General features: G+C 36.9%; 1 protein-coding gene across 2 annotated transcripts in view; it reads left to right on the top strand.

Annotated features, from left to right (window-relative positions):
• Positions 1-18,085, top strand: part of LOC107659876 (ectonucleotide pyrophosphatase/phosphodiesterase family member 1) — a 60,798-nt gene that overhangs the window by 31,268 nt on the left and 11,445 nt on the right. For both annotated transcript variants that reach the window (XM_016448974.1, XM_016448975.1), the window contains exons 18-22: positions 1,707-1,891; positions 6,349-6,388; positions 6,492-6,646; positions 16,371-16,497; positions 17,324-17,398. In XM_016448974.1, coding sequence (XP_016304460.1) covers positions 1,707-1,891; positions 6,349-6,388; positions 6,492-6,646; positions 16,371-16,497; positions 17,324-17,398 — 582 coding nt within the window. The remainder of the gene's footprint in view (positions 1-1,706; positions 1,892-6,348; positions 6,389-6,491; positions 6,647-16,370; positions 16,498-17,323; positions 17,399-18,085) is intronic.

The raw sequence follows: 18,085 nt of genomic DNA, 5'->3' as shown, positions 1-18,085 counted from the left end.
GTCCAACACTGTCATCACTCGTCCTTTTATCCTTCCGGAGCTCCTCCGTGGGACTCGAGACCTGCCCCTCTCGTCACAATATTTTAAAAGAATAAGTGAGAACTGAATGTAATGTTTTCAGACACTTATATATTTTATAGTTAAAATTTGTATTAAATTGTATTACATTTATATTAAATATATATTTATATTATATTAAATTAGCTGCTTTTTTGTACATTAGGTGTACTGAATGTACTGACAAGCAATTATGGTAAACTAAAATATACTTTAATGTAATTTCTATTGAAACTTCTATGTAAATATATTTAAAATTACACATTTGTAAAGATAAAGTTGCAAATAGTACATTAAAATATATTAACTTACTACATTTAAAATGATATTCAAGAAACAGTCATAAAATTGTACTCCCTTTAAGAACACTTAAGTGGCCTTTTATTTCTTTAATATTATATGATCTGCAAGTACAGTTTTTTTAAATGTCCTTTTAAGATTTGAAGTGCACATTCAATACAATACAAAGTACAAAATACAAAGTAACTGTTTCATTCCTTCTTTTCACCTTTGATTTGGAACAGAGTTTAAAGCGATTAAATTATGATGGTTGTGTTGACACATTCTTTATCACTCATAAAAAGTTTCTAAATCTAGCAACATAATAATGCCAACTAGTCAATCCTCTCATACGAATGCGAGTTCTTGAGCTCATACTGGTTTAAATCCAAGAGAAGTCTTGTGGGAAATTGTGCAGAACTATGAGAGTCTTGTTTTCCGTCACCACCTCCGTCATCCACAATCACTTCCAAGGACTTAATGACCCACTTTGAAAACAAAGTGGCCATCATTGGCAGCTTATTGTCTGTTACCACTGTTGGGAAGTTACATAGTTAGTGAGCTTCCCAACATTGTTACATAATGTCTGGTTTTCTCACCCACTCTGCTTCACTCTTCACTCAAGTTCAGGGTTTCTCATTTCCAGTCCTCGCGTACCACCACTTTGCACATTTTGTATGTATCTCTTATCACTTCAGACGTTTGTTCTATTCGACCGTAAGTGCCCTGCGAAGAGGACATCACAGGACATTCCAACATGATTCCAGTTCGAAGGGAGCGTATATATGTTCCATTCAAAGGGCATTAAAGTGTGCGAGACGTGTATTTATTTACAGAGGCGCTGCGTAATATCATTTCGCCTGCTGCACCCATGGTATGGCAGCAAAGTTCCTTGATTATTACGCCGGAATGAGAGTATAGTTCCTAGCCATATCGGCCTAGAAAATCACAACTTTTCATTTTCCGTCGGTCTTAGTACACGATGTAACTACAGAAGAGTCAAGTTTTAAATAGGAAAAATATAGAAACTCTTTGGTCATTTTTGAGCGAGATGCTAACGGTCTAATCAGATTCAATGGTCTATGCTAAGCTACAGCTAAAAGTGCTACGCCAGACCCGGAGATCGGCTGAATGGATTCGAAAACGGTAAAACTCAACTGTTTAACTCTAGGGGAGTTGGAAAATGAGCCTATTTTCAAATATAGTGGAGTGTTCCTTTAAAGCCTAGCTTAGCATCTGCTACTGTATAAAGCCTGTTCTTGGCCGCCTGTACCAGTAATTGACAATAACGTGATTTTTCCATTGTATCGTAATTAATTTTGGTAAAAAATCTTCTAAGAACAGTTTATTCTTCTGTTTTTTTTCTTTAGATTTGCTAGGTATTCCTCCTGCCCCAAATAACGGCACCCATGGCAGTTTAAACCATCTGCTGAAGAACTCACCCCACCAGCCGGTGTACCCAGCAGAGCGCTCGGTTCCATCGACATGCACCCCTTTTAGCGGCTCCTTACGAGACCCCCGCGGCTGCACCTGTGACTCTCTCACTGAGGCTGAGGTTAGCATTTTTAAAAGGGAGGACAAAATGCTTATCTAACACATTCTCACTCCCAACTCGTCACTTATGTGTCACTTTGGCCCTTGGTGACACTTTTTACAACACTAGGTACCCGTTAGTGTAATTTTTCAACATGCAGGGAATCCCATTGCTTTTCTTCAGTTTTTGAATGTGTTTGTAATTTGAGCATTATGGTAGATAGATACGGTGACTGCTTTTGGCTTTGCGTTTATTTGTTATGAAATGGGAGTGAGAATCTGTTGGCTTATCATATCTTTTACTGATGATGTCAAAGGTCGTGCATCCAGTCAAACTCTATGATAGTTTCATACAAATCCATCAGTCGCTTAAGATTAAGTCAAATTGTGCAGATACCAACAGTGATGGATTGCATGACATGCCCTTGTTCTCAAAAAACATGAACAAAAATACACAAGGTAGAAGAAAGTAGAAATCCAGACTACACTGAACAGCAACTGAGCGTGTATGTTATATAATTTTGCATGTTGATAGATTAATACAGGTCATGATATTACTAATAGATTGCAATGCCTGATTTTAAGGACATTTTTGAGCATGCTTTATTTGACTTATGAGCCAAGACTAGTTCAAAGGCCAAGCTTAAGTTTAAAATCAAATGTCTGCTGTGATTTATGGTGTAATCCTGTGTGTCTTTGAACTGGCTGTTATTAGATGACTCATTCTTGTAGCGTCTGGACCAATCAGACACACATTTTTTTTTGTTATATTTAACAAATACTCTGTAACACCCCTCAGTCAACAAGACAACTATGAGGGCTCAATGGACCCTTCCCCCAAAATGCAACTGGCTGTTATTAGATGACTCATTCTTGTAGCGTCTGGACCAATCAGACACACATTTTTTTTTGTTATATTTAACAAATACTCCGTAACACCCCTCAATCAACAAGACAACTATGAGGGCTCAATGGACCCTTCCCCCCGAAATGCGGCTAACGCCTCAAAAAGGCAGAACAGGCCTCTGGTTCCATGGCAACCAATGCTGATAGCACTGGTTTTATTGCTCAAAGCAATGCGGGCAGAGCAACTCTCAATTAATTTACCTTTTGGAAAGACACACACTGCCCATAAAAATGGACTCTTCTCTAATTAATTAATAGAAAAACCTTTCTGTGAATGAACACACATCTCCTCAGGACATTGTGTATACCTTTACTGTTGTTGTATATTGTCTTTTGAATTGTATACTGTTTTGTGTGTGTGTTATGATAGATCACTAGTTAATGTAATCTTACCTATTCCATGTTTAGTATCTATGAATTCGTGTTCTGATGATCTAAACGAGAGTGTATATTATATGTTGGTACATAGGCAATATATAAGTGTTCTAAGAATCTTTAGTAGTTTTTGCATCAACACCCAATCGAATTACATATGCAGAATACCATGCTCTGAGACAAAGAGTCGTAAACTTTCCCTCCAAAAGTTCAAGACACCATTGGCTCTTTGATCCCCCAGAGGTGTGACCTCGATAGAGGATAAAGGACCTTTCTTTGAATGAACACGCATATCCTTCAGGTCATTGTGTATACCATTACTGTTCTTGTATATTGTCTGTTGTATTGTACGCCGTTTTATGCATGTTATGATGGATCACTTGTTAATATAACCTCACCTATATCATGTTTGGTCTCTATGAATTAATCTTCGGATGATCTAATTGAGAGTGCATATTACATGCTGATACCTATGCGACATATTAATGTTCTAAGAATCTTTACTAGTTTGTGCATCAACACCCAATCGAATTACATATGCGAAATACCATGCTTGGAGACAAAGAGTCATAAACTTTCCCTCCAAAAGTTCAAGACACCATTGGCTCTTTGATCCCCCAGAGGTGTGACCTCGATAGAGGATAAAGGCAAATACATCAGCGACCCGCCCCCAGTCTGTGGTTCTGTTAGATTCTGAGAAGATGAGAATGTGAGCTAGCACCCTTCTGCAACCCTTAAGTCTGCGCCAGGCTTCGGCCTTGTCTTTACATTCACCAACGATCCTTGGATCTCAGCTGATGTCTTAGCACTTCATCATCTTTATCTGGGAGAAAACTCTCCCGACCACCACAGAGTCAGAATAACATCTTCTTGGAGTCTATCACTCTTTAAACCCGGAAGAACATGATCGCGACTCCTACACTACTGAACCTCCAAACCATCAAGACTTTCATCCGAGACTGCATCCGGACGCTCGTTCAAGGCCAAGGCAATGCAAGTATCGTACATTTAACTAAACGAAACAGAGGTTTAGGATAAGCTGTAGACCCCGACTCTCTCTTTGTGTTTGAGAACCCTACCTCACTAGCTGCCCCTCACCAGCTATTTACACCTTACACGGCCTACACAGCCATTCCCCATATAGATAGCTTAACACCTCTGTACGTACTTGCATTTGCCTTCTGCTTCTCTCTCTCTGGCTCTCTGGTGTTCCCACAAGTGTGCCAGTATGACAGTAGACATCCCACAGACAGCCAGCCCTGCCAGCTCACCAGAAGACACTAGAGCTAAGGCCTTAGAAGGCCATCTGCATGCAGCCAGAACTGAAGTACAAACCCTGACTCAGAAATTCGGCAATATTAAAGAGGAGCTTGACACGGTTGAGAAAGAACTGAAACAATCCTACAAGACTGCGCATGGACTCAAGCAAAAGTCACCCTGCTGCACGTCACACTGCCAGCAGTGCAAACCCCCTCACCCCTGTACACCGATACAAAGGGGGGAGCCAAAGCCTTCTGCTTAACACTTCACAAGTCAGTTTCCTGGAAACCTCTGCAGCCGCAGAAGGAAAAGGATCAATTCAGACAAACTCTGAAATGACACATGGAGTGACACTCAAAGACCTCAACCGAATGGCCAGAAACATCCCTGCGTTCACACCAGCACATGCAGGAGACCATGATATCCACGCCTACATGTGAGACATTGACTTTTACCTGCAGTCTTGGACCAGTGTGAACCACCAAGATAGACTCTATCTGCTCTGGATCGCCTCGAGCCCAGAGGTACGAAGCTTCCTGGCTCGACAGCCAGGACACATCCAATCAGACTACCAGTGGCTTAAACAAGCTATCATAAGATAATTCTCAGACCTAGAGTCTGAGCACAGACTAATCGCTGCCCTAGCCGCCAAACAGGGCCGGTATGAAACTCCACATGATTACTACCACAGACTTCGACAAGCTTACTTCGGAGCTCGCAATGAACCTGGGATGGAGCAGGACATCAGCTTCAAGAGCCTTTTCCTCTGAAACCTCCACCCCATTGTAAGTCACCATTTAGGCATTATAGCCCTCCACCAAAAGTGTTTGCAAGACCCCACCGATTCTGAACTTCACAACCCAGAATCCAAAGCAGGCACCAGAAGGCACCCAGCATTGCCACAATATAAGGCCCTTCTACAGAAAGCCACTAGCCAGCGGAGGACAGAGCCATCACCATGGCAACAGACCCAGGTTCCAGACCAACAACTGACAGAAGCCATGGAAAAGGCCGTCCTCACCCTGCAAACACCACAGTATGTCCAACGACAGTCCCCCACAGCATCCTCCTCCACACCCTTCACACAGATGTGAAACGGAGGCTGATTCTTGAGAACAGGATGAATTTCCTCATGGTTCCACCCAAGGTTTCCTCCTTACTCTTGAGGAGTTTTTCTTTGCCATTGCTTTGTGATTGTTAACAGGGGATTTAAACCTAAAACATAGTGAAGCCTGTCACTATACAAATTATATTCAGTTGCACTGCAACCAAAACTGCATATTTGAAAGGCTTGGAAAGCCAATTACATTACCTTTACCATATTACAATTCTGAAAAAATTAAAATAAGTGGATAGTTTCAGAATGTCTTTCAAACATGGTTCAAAGGAAAATGGCTGCATGTTTGAAGTAGTTTTTTTTTTTGTTTTTTTTCGTGCCCTTGATCATTGGTCTTCCAGTTAATGTTGCAGAATGGATTACAGTCTCTAGCTCCAAGGAATTTCTCTGAGTTACGTTTGTTGTTTGTGTGTGTCTCTATGCTGATCCACATCACATATTCATTTTTGGCTTTGTGGTGTTGTCTGGATTTCTTTATTTTTTCCTGTGGTTTGTCACAATCACATAGCTTTTCAGATTTTGAAAGGGAAATGAGTCAAGCCTCTTGTGCTTAACTGATACAAATGATTTAGTGTCTCTAGTATGTGTATATATATCTATATAATATAATATTACCATTCAAAGGTTTAGGGTCAGGGGAAAGTAATGTTTTTATTACACAACAATGCATTAAATTGATCAAATTTGACATTAAAGGCTTTTAAATTATTACAAAAAATATTTAAAATAATGATAGATAGATGGATGGATGAATGGATGGATGGATGAAATATACATGGAATTCATGTATCCTAACATACATTTCCCTAAACTTTTTTCAGGTGAACAGTCTAAACCAGCGTCTCATCGACTCAAACTCAAGTCAGTAAACTGTTTGTCAGGAATAGTTCATATCGACTTTGTGTTAGAAAACACTGTGTTTGAAACCTTTCAAGTCAGTCTTTGTTTTTTAATCTTTTTATAGACTCTAATGTGAAGCCTGTTCATCTGCCATATGGAATCCCGCGTGTTCTTCAGGAGCAGTCAGATCACTGTATACTTCACCACAGTGCATACGTCAGTGGATACAGCAGAAGCATCCTGATGCCCCTTTGGGTCTCATATTCTTTGAATGCAACGGTAAGACTATTAAGACCCTCTGAAATTACTTGACGAGCACAGCTGTTTTTCTTGGTGGACGTATTGCTACTTGCTATTGCTAGTCAAAGATGGAATGTATAGTTAGGGAGTAACATTCTTCTTCAAGAGAGCATTTTATTATTCGAGTCAAGACAAGTCGTACATGATGAGTCATGTAGATGAGTACGCTCCCAAAAGAGACAAACAGGTATATCTGCTAAAATTTTATTTTGTGAACTTTTAGGAGTACACCATCATAAAGATGATTTTTATTTTTTTTATTATTTATTTTGATGTAGCAGAACCGTACTTATTTCAAAACAGATGTAGCTAAATTTTTCTCTGCCATTCAATTTTCTTTTTTTACATAATACAAAAATATAGAAAGTGAACTAAATTAAAAAATATATATATAATAAATAAATAAACAAATAAATAAATAAAATAAAAATATTAATAACAACAATAATTTTTACAATTCGGGAGGTTAAATGTATACTTAATAATCAAACCCCATACTAAATAATGTTAAATGTTCGTTCTTGGTTTATGATGGAGATTGTGGGAGAAAATCTACTAGATGTGTAGTAGGGAAAAGGCATGCAAGGGAGATTACCATGACATTTTTCATTCAGGAGGGAAGGATCATTTGTTTTATACCTCCACAAAGTCTGGCCGTAATGGCCTTACATATTCAACCCACTTAGTCCAGAGTTTGATGAACACATTTTTCTGAAGACGACGGGAAAAAGTAATCTTCTCTGTAACATAAATATAATTTACTATATCCATCTACTCTTGTATTGTGGGGGGTTCAGGAAGCAGCCAATGCCTAGTGAGTGCTTTTTTACCGGCAGATGTTAAAATGTCAAATAATTATCCTTCAGGCCATCTTGCCTGGAAATCAGCATTTCCTAAAAGCAATATGGAAAAGTTAAAAGGCAGTGCAATATTAAGAATGCTTTCCACTGCTTTATGAAGCTCCACCCCGAAAGGTTTTATTACTGGGCACTCCCAAAATATATGCCAGTGATTGGCTTCCCGAAACTCACACCGTCTCCAACATTTGGTGTCCCCTCCCTTAATATGTGCTTTCTGTTTCGGAGTAATAAAAAATCTGACAAGGCACTTCCACCCAAACTCCTGCCATATGTGAGAGTTAGTACATTTCCACGCAAATTCACAGTACATACATCAAGCCACTCCTCATTCGATTTCGAAAAATTACCTTCTTTTTCCCATGTTTCTTTAATGTATTCTGTAGAGTGAGTTTTTTTTTATCCTAAGGACTTCATAAAATTTAGAAATGACACCCTTATTTAAATCACCTTGGTAAGCACTCATAAATATCTTCAATATTGGGTCATCAGAGTGTGTTTTATTTTTAATAGTGTGTTCAAAATTATTGCGTATCTGGAGATATCTATAAAAATCAGATTTCTCAAGACGATATTCGTTCTTCAAACTTTCAAAGTCTTTTAAGTGTTCCTTTTCCATAACAGAATAGAATGCTGTTGTTCCTTTTGAGACCCAAGATTTGAATCTGTAATTCAAATCTTGTAATCCAATCTATTTGGCTTGAATTCAGGATCATAGGCACACCATTGAATTATTTTGTAATTTACGGTCCAGTTTATATTCTTCTTTTATCGTATTCCAGATTTTAATTGGGCTTTAGTACATGAGTTTTGCACCTTATCTATAAATCTTTCCAAGTTTTTATATGCCAATACACCTTGAATTGGGGGGTTATTCATTATTACAAATTCAATATCTTTCCACCTAGCTTTGTATGTTGGATTACACGTTAATTAAAGGTTTAGTCTGGGCCGCGTAAATATAATCCCTAAAATCGGGTAATGCCATACCTCCTTCCTACGTTGAGAGCTGTAATGTTTTGAATTTAATCCTGGGTTTTTTTCCCTTGCCAAATAAATCTGGAAATTATTTAATTCTGACCAATGTTTTAAGGGAATTTCTACAGGGAGTGCTTGAAACAAATAGAGATATCGGGGAAGGATGTTCATCTTTATCGAGTCAATTCTATGACTAAGACCAAGAAAAGAGATGGCATTCCATCTGTGTACGTCGTCTTTGATTTTTGTTAAAAGTGGGAGAAAATTTACCTCTGCTAGTTTTGAAATTTCTTTTGTTAGATATATTCCTAAATATTTCAGTGAGTTCTGATCCCAATTGAGGTGAAATTTGTCTCTTAATATGTTTTTGTAGGTGTATAATTAAAAGTCAAAGTTTGGTTTTTTAGTATATTTAATTTATATCCTGCATATCTACCAAATTTTTCTAGAAGGTTCATTAATTCAGGAAATTAGTTGGTGGGTTTTCTTAAATCAAGATATCATCAGCATATAGTGCCAATTTGTGGTCTTCTCTATTTATACAAATGCCTTTGATGTTTTCAGTCTGCCTTATCCACTGTGCGAGAGGCTCTATATAAAGCGCAAAAAGCAACAGTGAAATTGGACACCCTTGTCTCGTTCCGTGTTCTAATATAATGGTATCTAAAAAGTACCCATTTATTTTTATCCGGGCTGATGGTTTATTATATAGTGTACGGATGCCCCTAACAAAGATTTTGTGCATGCCAAATCGTTCAAGAGCTTTATATAAGAAAGGACAACTTACAGAATCAAAAGCCTTTTCCGCATCTAAACTAATCAAAAGAGCTTCACGTTTGTCCTGTTGGATATGACTTAGTATATGCAAAGATCGTCTAATGTTGTCGTGAGTTTGTTTTTGAGAAATAAACCCAGTCTGATCGTTATGTATATGTATGTGTTATGTATCCAGTCTTTTGGTTAAGGATGCTTGTGTATAATTTGTAATCAACGTTCAGGATCGAAATTGATCTATATGAACTGCATTCTAATTTATCTTTTCCCTCTTTTGGAATAACTGAGATCACTGCCTCGCTCCATGATGGAGGCATTTCCGAATTCAGATCGAAAAGTCTTTTCTTACGAAAAGCCATCAGGGCCGAAAGATTATTCGCCTTGAGCCTGGAGATGGCGTTATTTAGTTCTGTCTCAGTTATTGCAGCTGTTATTGATTGATTTTGTTCCTCTGTTATAACTGGTAAGTTGAGGGAATCTAGGAATTGTCCAATCTGTTGCTCGTCCTCTAGGCGTGGTTGTGTGTACAGTAACTTATAGTATCTTTCAAACGTTTTTTTTATTTTTTTTATTTCATTTTGTTTATATTGTATAGTTTTAGATAATACTATTTGTATATAGTATTATCCGTTTGTTGTTTTTGTAGCTTCCTTGCCAAACGTTTAGTTGATTTAGAGCCTGATTTATAATATTTCTGTTTCGTAAATACCATCTTTCTTTAAATTTCTTTTTTCCACGACATTCTAATTTATTGAGATGCACCTGTATATTTATTGAATTTCTTATTTTTTTATTATTTTAACCATCAGATTTGTTTTTTGTTCCCTTTTGTGTTGTGTACCTCCACAGTTTTCTTCGTCAATAAATCCAATGTCACAGCTTTGTATTCTATGGTGATCTCGCTTTAAAACAAAAAAATAGTATATCCTTGAGTATACGTCGTGAGCGCATGAATAAAAAGTATAGTCACGGCCTGTTGGATAAAAATCTCTCCTAAGATCTAGTATGCCCAGCTCTGTCATTAGTACATTCATTTTTCTATGTAATAATGTGGTGATCAATTTTTTTTGATGCATCTAATTTTGGGTTGAAACGAATGTTCCAGTCTTCACCACATATGAAAATTCCTTCGGCTCCTATCATCAAATCAAATATTTTTATATAAAAAGCAAAATCACTTCTAGGTGGGGCATAAACATTACATACTGTTATGTTAATGTCATCTATTTAGCTTGAAACTATTATATCTATATATATCTTCCTTCCTTATCTGAGGTCTCTGAGAGGTGTTCAAATTATATTTTTTTGTGATATTAAGATTGCTACACCTCTTCTATGGCCTGACTTATAAGATGAGCAATATACCTTAAAAAATCCCATTCTCTTTAGTTTTTTATGTTCTGTTGGAGTCAGATGTGTCTCCTGTAGAAGCACAATATGTGCATTTTCTCTTTTCATTTTAACAGTATTTGACTTCTCTTAGCTGGGTTAAGAATCTCATTCACATTAAATGTAGTAAATTTAAGGATGTGCTTATTCATAGTCTTCTTCGTTGGTTAACAAGCATAAGTTCTCCCAGTGTCCCTATTAGTATTCCATGAATACATTAACAGTACCTCGCCCAAATTACAAACATTGAACAAGAACCAAACTGGAACAATTTTAAACAAATCGCCACCGTAACAAGTAATAACAGTTGTTTCTGGTGTTGAGGCTCGTTTCAAAAGAGCCTTGTGGGGCTTTCATGCAGTCAAAGCCTCCGTAAAGGAAAGTCCCACGTCGTGTCAAAAGTGGGGCCCTACCATATGGACATATACTAGTCCAAATAAAATTGCAAATAATTTAGCGAAAACAAAATCCAATCTTGGATAACTCACCCATTAACAGGTCCCGACTTCTTCAATTAGTTAAAGAATAGAACTGTAGGATTTACACAACTGATAAAGTTGCATGGTAATCAAAATATGAAGTGTAGCAGTGAAAGTCAGCTGGAACTTATCTGCATTTCTCAAGCGTAAAATATCAGGTTCATTTCGTGGATCATTTTCTGAATTTCTGGAGTTTTTCTTTATATTGAGAGTGGGTTGTTTTCTTGGGTTGTGTGCAGCCGTTGCACTGCACCGGATTCCTGATCTCCGCCCCGGTCGCGTCGTCTCCCCACCACCTACCAAGTAGATAGTAGCGCGATTTCCTCCTGATCCTTATTAGTGGAGGATTTCACCATGGAAATTGAGAATCCTCGTGAAGCCATGTCCCACGTTGCATCCGTAGCTGCATCATAGAATACGCGCATCCTTGCCGGATACGGTGTCTGGAACTTTATTTATTTTTCTTTTAACACTTTCTTGGGTTCAGCGTACTCCCCGCGTTTCTTAAGCACTTCAGGAGGGAAATCATGGTCAACGTAGAAGCAGGAGTCGTTGCAGTACACTTCTTTTTTCTGCCAGGCTCGCCGAAGCACCTCTTCTTTCATCCTGTAGCTGCAAATTTTACTACTATAGACAGTGGCCTTGCACGCGGACCGTTGGGCCTCGGCACTAGTGCTCACTCGGTCCCGAGCTCTCTATCGCGTGGGGAGTCTAGTGCGCTTTTCAACAAGTTTTCTAGAAAGCCAACCATGTCCATACCTTCTTTATCTTCTGGTATACCATAAATCCTTAAAGGGGTCATATGATGCAATTTAAAATGTTCCTTTCTCTTTGGAGTGTTACAAACTGTTCGTGAATAGATAAGATCCCTAAAGTTGCAAAGACTAAAGTCTCAAACCCAAAGAGATATTCTTTATAAAAGTTAAGACCTGTCCACGCCCTCCTAAAACGCCTCGTTTAACCCTTTAGGCGCCAGGGATTTTTGGGAAAATGTTGGGCATGACCGAAAGTTTATGTGGGGTGTAAATATACTCGTCTAATTTGCATATTATGACGTCATCAGAGGCGGCCATCTTGAATTTCATAATATTCAGGAAATAGTAGATATTGAATTGATGTTTGAACTTATTTGCATGTTTTAAAAAAAAATATATTTTTATCCTCAGTCCAAATGATCAGAAAATAGCTGGCCAATCAGCAAACACCTCGTTTTTCAGAACGATGAGCTTTGTAAAAATCGATGCGTTTCAGAAAGGTGGGGCATAGAGGAGAAACAATAATGTACATTATGTGGAAAATAATGTTTTCTGAACCTTAAACTGCATAAACACATTGCATTACACCAAATACACAACATAATGTTCTTTTTAGCAACGTCATATGACCCCTTTAAATTGTCTCTAAGCGCATGGCCCTCCTGATCTATCAGCCTGGCTCCCAGATTAGCTTGCTGTTTGATTAGCGTTGATGATACTTGAAGCGCGGTCTTCGTTTCCTCAATTCATCTGCCTCCTCTAGTCTGTCATTTGTTCTCTTCAGTTCTTGTTTAATGTTGGAAAGCTGTACCTTATTGTCCCTTTTGAACTCCCAGAGCTCGATGAGAATACATCATAGGCTAACTTCAGAACTATCTTCATTGGGAAATGATGTCGGAGAGCTACTTCTGCTACCTTGCCTCGCTTCGGGGTCATTTTCTATTACATTCATCATTGTCCTACTTCTAGTAGTAACCCCTTTCTCCATTGTTAAGTAAAATATTCACTAGGGTTCACAAAATCTAGATTTTTTTGGGGGGGAGTTTTCACAAAACTGTCGGAGAGCTCGAAAATGAGGCTGTCATCCTCTTGGTGGCATAACCCGGAACCCTCCCATAAAGATGATTTTTAACATTAACATTCATGACTAACTGTGACTAACTTGTCATGGGGTCTTTAAAGTGGAGTTTATTGTTTAAGGAACCTCAAACAATAGCTCATTTTAAGCTGTTACAATGTTGCACTGCAGGGGTTTTCATTTTATATTTTCCTGTGATTATTTTCTGAAGATGTCCAGTGGGATTTAAATGAGCTACACCCCTTTTTAATCATTACAGGACTGGAACTTGAAACAACCCTTATGAAAAAGATCTACACTTTAGAATACTTTTAAAAAGTAATACTATATTATGGAAATAATGTACTTTTAAATAACATATTTGTAATGTTTTCGGACTCTTAATTGTTTGTTAATTGATACATGAAAATGTATTATAGTTTAAATTTATATTAAATCGATTAGCTGAATGAGTGCTTTTTTGAGTAGGACTTAAGTAAACTTTTTTCATAGTTTGAATATTACTTCATAGTTACTACTATTGCCACTGAAATATGGTTAAAGTGCTGCTGAATACTGACAAGTATTTATGGTAAACTAAAATATACTTTAATGTAATTTCTATTGAAACGTGTGTAATATTTAAATATTTTCATAACTACACATTTGCAATTTAGTGCACTTAAAATATATTTATCCATTAATTGATAAACACTACGGTTAAAATTATAATCAAGTACTTTAGATGTACTTTAGTATGTTAACGGCACAACTGCAAAAAATTATTAAAACATAATGATTTAAAATGTACTTTAAAGTAAAACCTTTAACTTTTTAAAAGTGTACTTAAATGTCTTAAGAAACAAAGTCATGACAGTGTACTCTCTTTACAGTGAGTATACTTAAGTGACCTTTTATTTCATTAATATTATGCTATCAACTACATTTTTTTTAAATGTACACTTATGATTTGAAGTGCACTACCAAGTGCACATTTAATATAATTAAGCACATTTTCTTTTCACAAGGGACATTTGTATTGACGGTTCAAAAAGGAAGCTGTACATGTGAAGAGGGTATAATGGTGATGCTCTGAGAGGTCAGAAAGTATGACAGACGGCCTCACTCTCCTCCTTTCAGCATGTGCTGCTCATTATGTGGGCCGACCACAGAGTAAATCACAGTCTCTAGCATCATCATCACACTCGCTAACACTAGACACAATGAGACAGTGACAAACTGCAGTCGCTCATCAAGTGTTTTCTCAGCCACATGCAGTTCATTTTGATTGTTATTGTAATTTTTGTGAATTATCTTAAAGTGATAGTTCATCCAAGAAAGAAAATTCTTTGATTATTTACTCAGCCGTATGTCTTTACAAATCTGTACTTCTTGCTTTCTCCCATGCAATACAAAAAAATGAGTTTTTGAAGAATGTGCTGGCCACTGTTTTCCATAATGAATTTTAATGAATAATGAAAGTATACATCAGTTTTGACCCAAACACTTAAACCCAAATTATACTAGGTTTTTTTTTCTTTCCCACAATCGAATGCATAACCTTTGTGTATTTCAGTTGATATTGTCTGCAAACACAGTCAGTCAACACGTGCATTAGAAAGCAACAGTTGTAATACGATGTCATGCTTTTTAAAAATATAATTCTACTTATAATGCATCCAAAATGTAACAATATGTACTGTACTTCACTTCCTGCAAAGCTGCAGTCCTGCAGATTCAAAGTTTGTGTTGTTTTAATTCACACTGATCTTCTATTGGTCACGTCTTCAAATGATATGAATTCGCAGGGCAGATTGCATCGAACTTGAATTCTGGAAAGCAACAAAATCACATGAACTTGAGTATTCTGTTTCCTGCATTCACAATGTGTATGAATGGAAGTCAGTGGAATGAAAAGTATAATATGACCATCGCTTTAGCTTTTCAAAGTATACTCCGTTTGATAGCATGCGTGAACACTGGTTAACAGACTAGAAAGTTTCATCCTTGTCCAGTGTCTACGCTATTTCTGTCCATGAGATAAGATGGATAAGTTGTTTAAATAGTGGGTATCTCCTGTAATGGCCACACATTACACGATTTTAGCCCTTTTTTTCCGCACTCCAACATTTAATAGAGATTGCAGACAAAAGCCTGAAATCTGAGGCATTCACCAATAGCCTTGTGTGGGGAACAGCCATATATATATATATATATATATATATATATAAGGCTGTTCCCCACACAAGGCATACATATATTTATTTATTTATTTGTTTATTTATTTATTTTTGTGTGTGTGAATTAAATTAAATCATCTTTACATTTACAGAAAACTGTATTTTCTCATTTTCATGATACATAAACCAACTACAAGCCCCAACCTGAGGTTGTCAAATGACAAATGTGACCACAGCTGGAGTTTTTCAGGCTTCAGGCGTGATGTTGTTTTTTGTTTTGCATGGGTGGGAGTAACTTCAAGAGCTAAACATCAGGTTTTCTCTATCATGACTAGCAAATCATCCTGTTCCAAAGGGTTTAAAAGTCGGATTGTGAAGCATGTATTTTAAGTACTATTACGTAAAGATTAGAGATGTTTCCTAAAAAGCAAACAGGCCTTTCTCTCAAAACTCGAAATACGTAAATGTAAGAAAATCTACTTTAAGTGGCAAGCGCCGAGGATATGTTTCTTGTAATGTGTCTACCAGGAATTCTATCATGCACTTGATGAGTGTTTTAAAGGATTAGTTCACTTCCTGAATAAAAATGTCCTGATAATTTACTCACTCCCATGTTCATATCTTTCTTTTTTGTCACAAAGAAATTAAGGTTTTTGAGGAAAACATTCCAGGATTTTTCTCCATATAATGGACTTCAGTTGTGGCCAATGGGGCTGAAGGTCCAAATTGCAGCTTCAGAGCAGCTTCAAAGAGCTCTACAAGATCCCAGCTGAGGAATAAGGGTCTTATATAGCTAAACAATCGGTCATATTCTTAAAAAATAAAAACTTATATACTTTTTTACCACAAATGCTCGTCTTGCACTAGCTCAACTTCACGCATTACGTAATCACATTGGAAAGGTCACGCGTGACGTAGGCAGAAGTATGGACCCAGTGTTTACATAGCGAATGTGCAAAGAAAGTCAAATGCTCTTAGGTAAAACAATGATGTCGGACGATTTTGAAGTTGGAGGAGAAATTGAAATTTAAGTCCATTATATGGAGAAAAATCCTGGAATGTTTTTCTCAAAAACTTTAATTTCTTTGCGACCGAAGACAGAAAGACATGAACATCTTGGATGAGATAGGGGTGAGTAAATTCTCAGGAAATTTTTATTCTGGGAGTGAACCAATCCTTTAATCACTAAGCACTGTTTCCTCTGATCATTGATTTTCTTTCTTCTCAAACAAAGGTGAGTGTCCAGCCTTCAGAAGACACATGTGTGCGTGCAGATGTGCGTGTGCAGGCCAGTGCGAGACAGTCCTGCTCTTTCTATAAGAGCAATTCCACTCTGACCTTTGGCCTCCTGCATCCACCCAGTGAGTTCAACAGGATATCGATATTTACTTTAAGACCTTTATAAGTATATTACATGCTACAATCTGAAAATAAGCCCATAAATACAGATAATTATAAGTGATTTAATTGAAAAACAAGCCCACAGTTGCTTATAATATCATAAGCAAATATGGTATGGAAAGGAAAAATTGAAATCGCATCATATGACCCCTTTAACAATTGGGAAAAATTGTTCAAAAGCTCACCAAGGCTGCATTTATTTGATTGAAAACACAGTATAAACAGAAATATTATTACAATTTTAAATAACTGCTTTATATTTTCATATAAATTAAAAATATAATTTATTCTTGTGATCAAAGTTGAATTTTCAGCATCATTACTCCAGACTTCAGTGTCACATGATCCTTCAGAATTAATTCTAATATGATGATTTGCTGCTCAAGAAATATTTCTGATTATTATCAATGTTGAAAACAGTTGTGCTTTGTATTTTTTTAGGATTATTTGACGAATAAAAAGTTCAAATGAACAACATTATTTGAAATAGAAATATTTTGTAACAATATACAAACAAGCCTTTACTGTCACTTTTGATCAATTTAATGCATTCCTGGTGAATAAAAGTAGCAATTTCTTTCAAAACAAAAATCTTACTGACTGTCATTTTTAACAGCAGTGTACAGTTTAGTGGTCATTATACAAAATTATATAACCACTCAATTCTGCAATTTGGCCAATCAAAGTATCCAGAGATCAATGTAATAAAAGAGCTGTTGGTGTTTATTCTAATGTATCTGTTGTTTTGTACGACAGCTTTCTCTAAATGCTTCCTTTCTCCCTCAGACTTCAGTCCTACAGGAACTGAGCCGGACTCCTTAATTACAAGCAACATGGTGCCCATGTTTCCAGCTTTCAAAGGTAAGCCATGTTTTACATTCAGCTTATAACATTACAAACATTCAGACTGCAGTGAAAGAATACCTGACAACTGGGATCTGTTTCTTATTTGCACTTTTTGTGATTTATGGTGTAATGTCATGCACAATTTGCATGTTTAACATATTTGCATGTTTGTTCTGGCAATAATTGCATTATGTCTTTATTCTGACTGCCAATACGAATAGTTCCAAAAGATTTGCTGTTTACTTGTATACTTGGAAAGTAAGCAGAAAGTTAATGACATGCTGGAATGAATCTCCAAGTCCATATTCTACGCACAATTACCTCTGGGGTTGGTTGAACTAGATATTATTTGGGATTCAAGCATGAAGTGCTGGGAAACGTGCTTTTTTAGACATTATTACTTATTATATTTGTGTAAAAAAACTCTGTACAGTTTGATTAGATACACAGCACTGCCAATACGAATAGTTCCAAAAGATTTGCTGTTTACTTGTATACTTGGAAAGTAAGCAGAAAGTTAATGACATGCTGGAATGAATCTCCAAGTCCATATTCTACGCACAATTACCTCTGGGGTTGGTTGAACTAGATATTATTTGGGATTCAAGCATGAAGTGCTGCTTTTTTAGACATTATTACTTATAATATTTGTGTAAAAAAACTCTGTACAGTTTGATTAGATACACAGCCTACACTGTCACT

Source organism: Sinocyclocheilus anshuiensis, unplaced genomic scaffold (genome assembly GCF_001515605.1).
Source record: "Sinocyclocheilus anshuiensis isolate Anshui unplaced genomic scaffold, SAMN03320099.WGS_v1.1 scaffold1249, whole genome shotgun sequence".
In the NCBI taxonomy this organism is placed as follows: domain Eukaryota; kingdom Metazoa; phylum Chordata; class Actinopteri; order Cypriniformes; family Cyprinidae; genus Sinocyclocheilus; species Sinocyclocheilus anshuiensis.
Note: the sequence above shows the minus strand (reverse complement) of the source record. Positions and strands in the feature narration are given on the sequence as shown.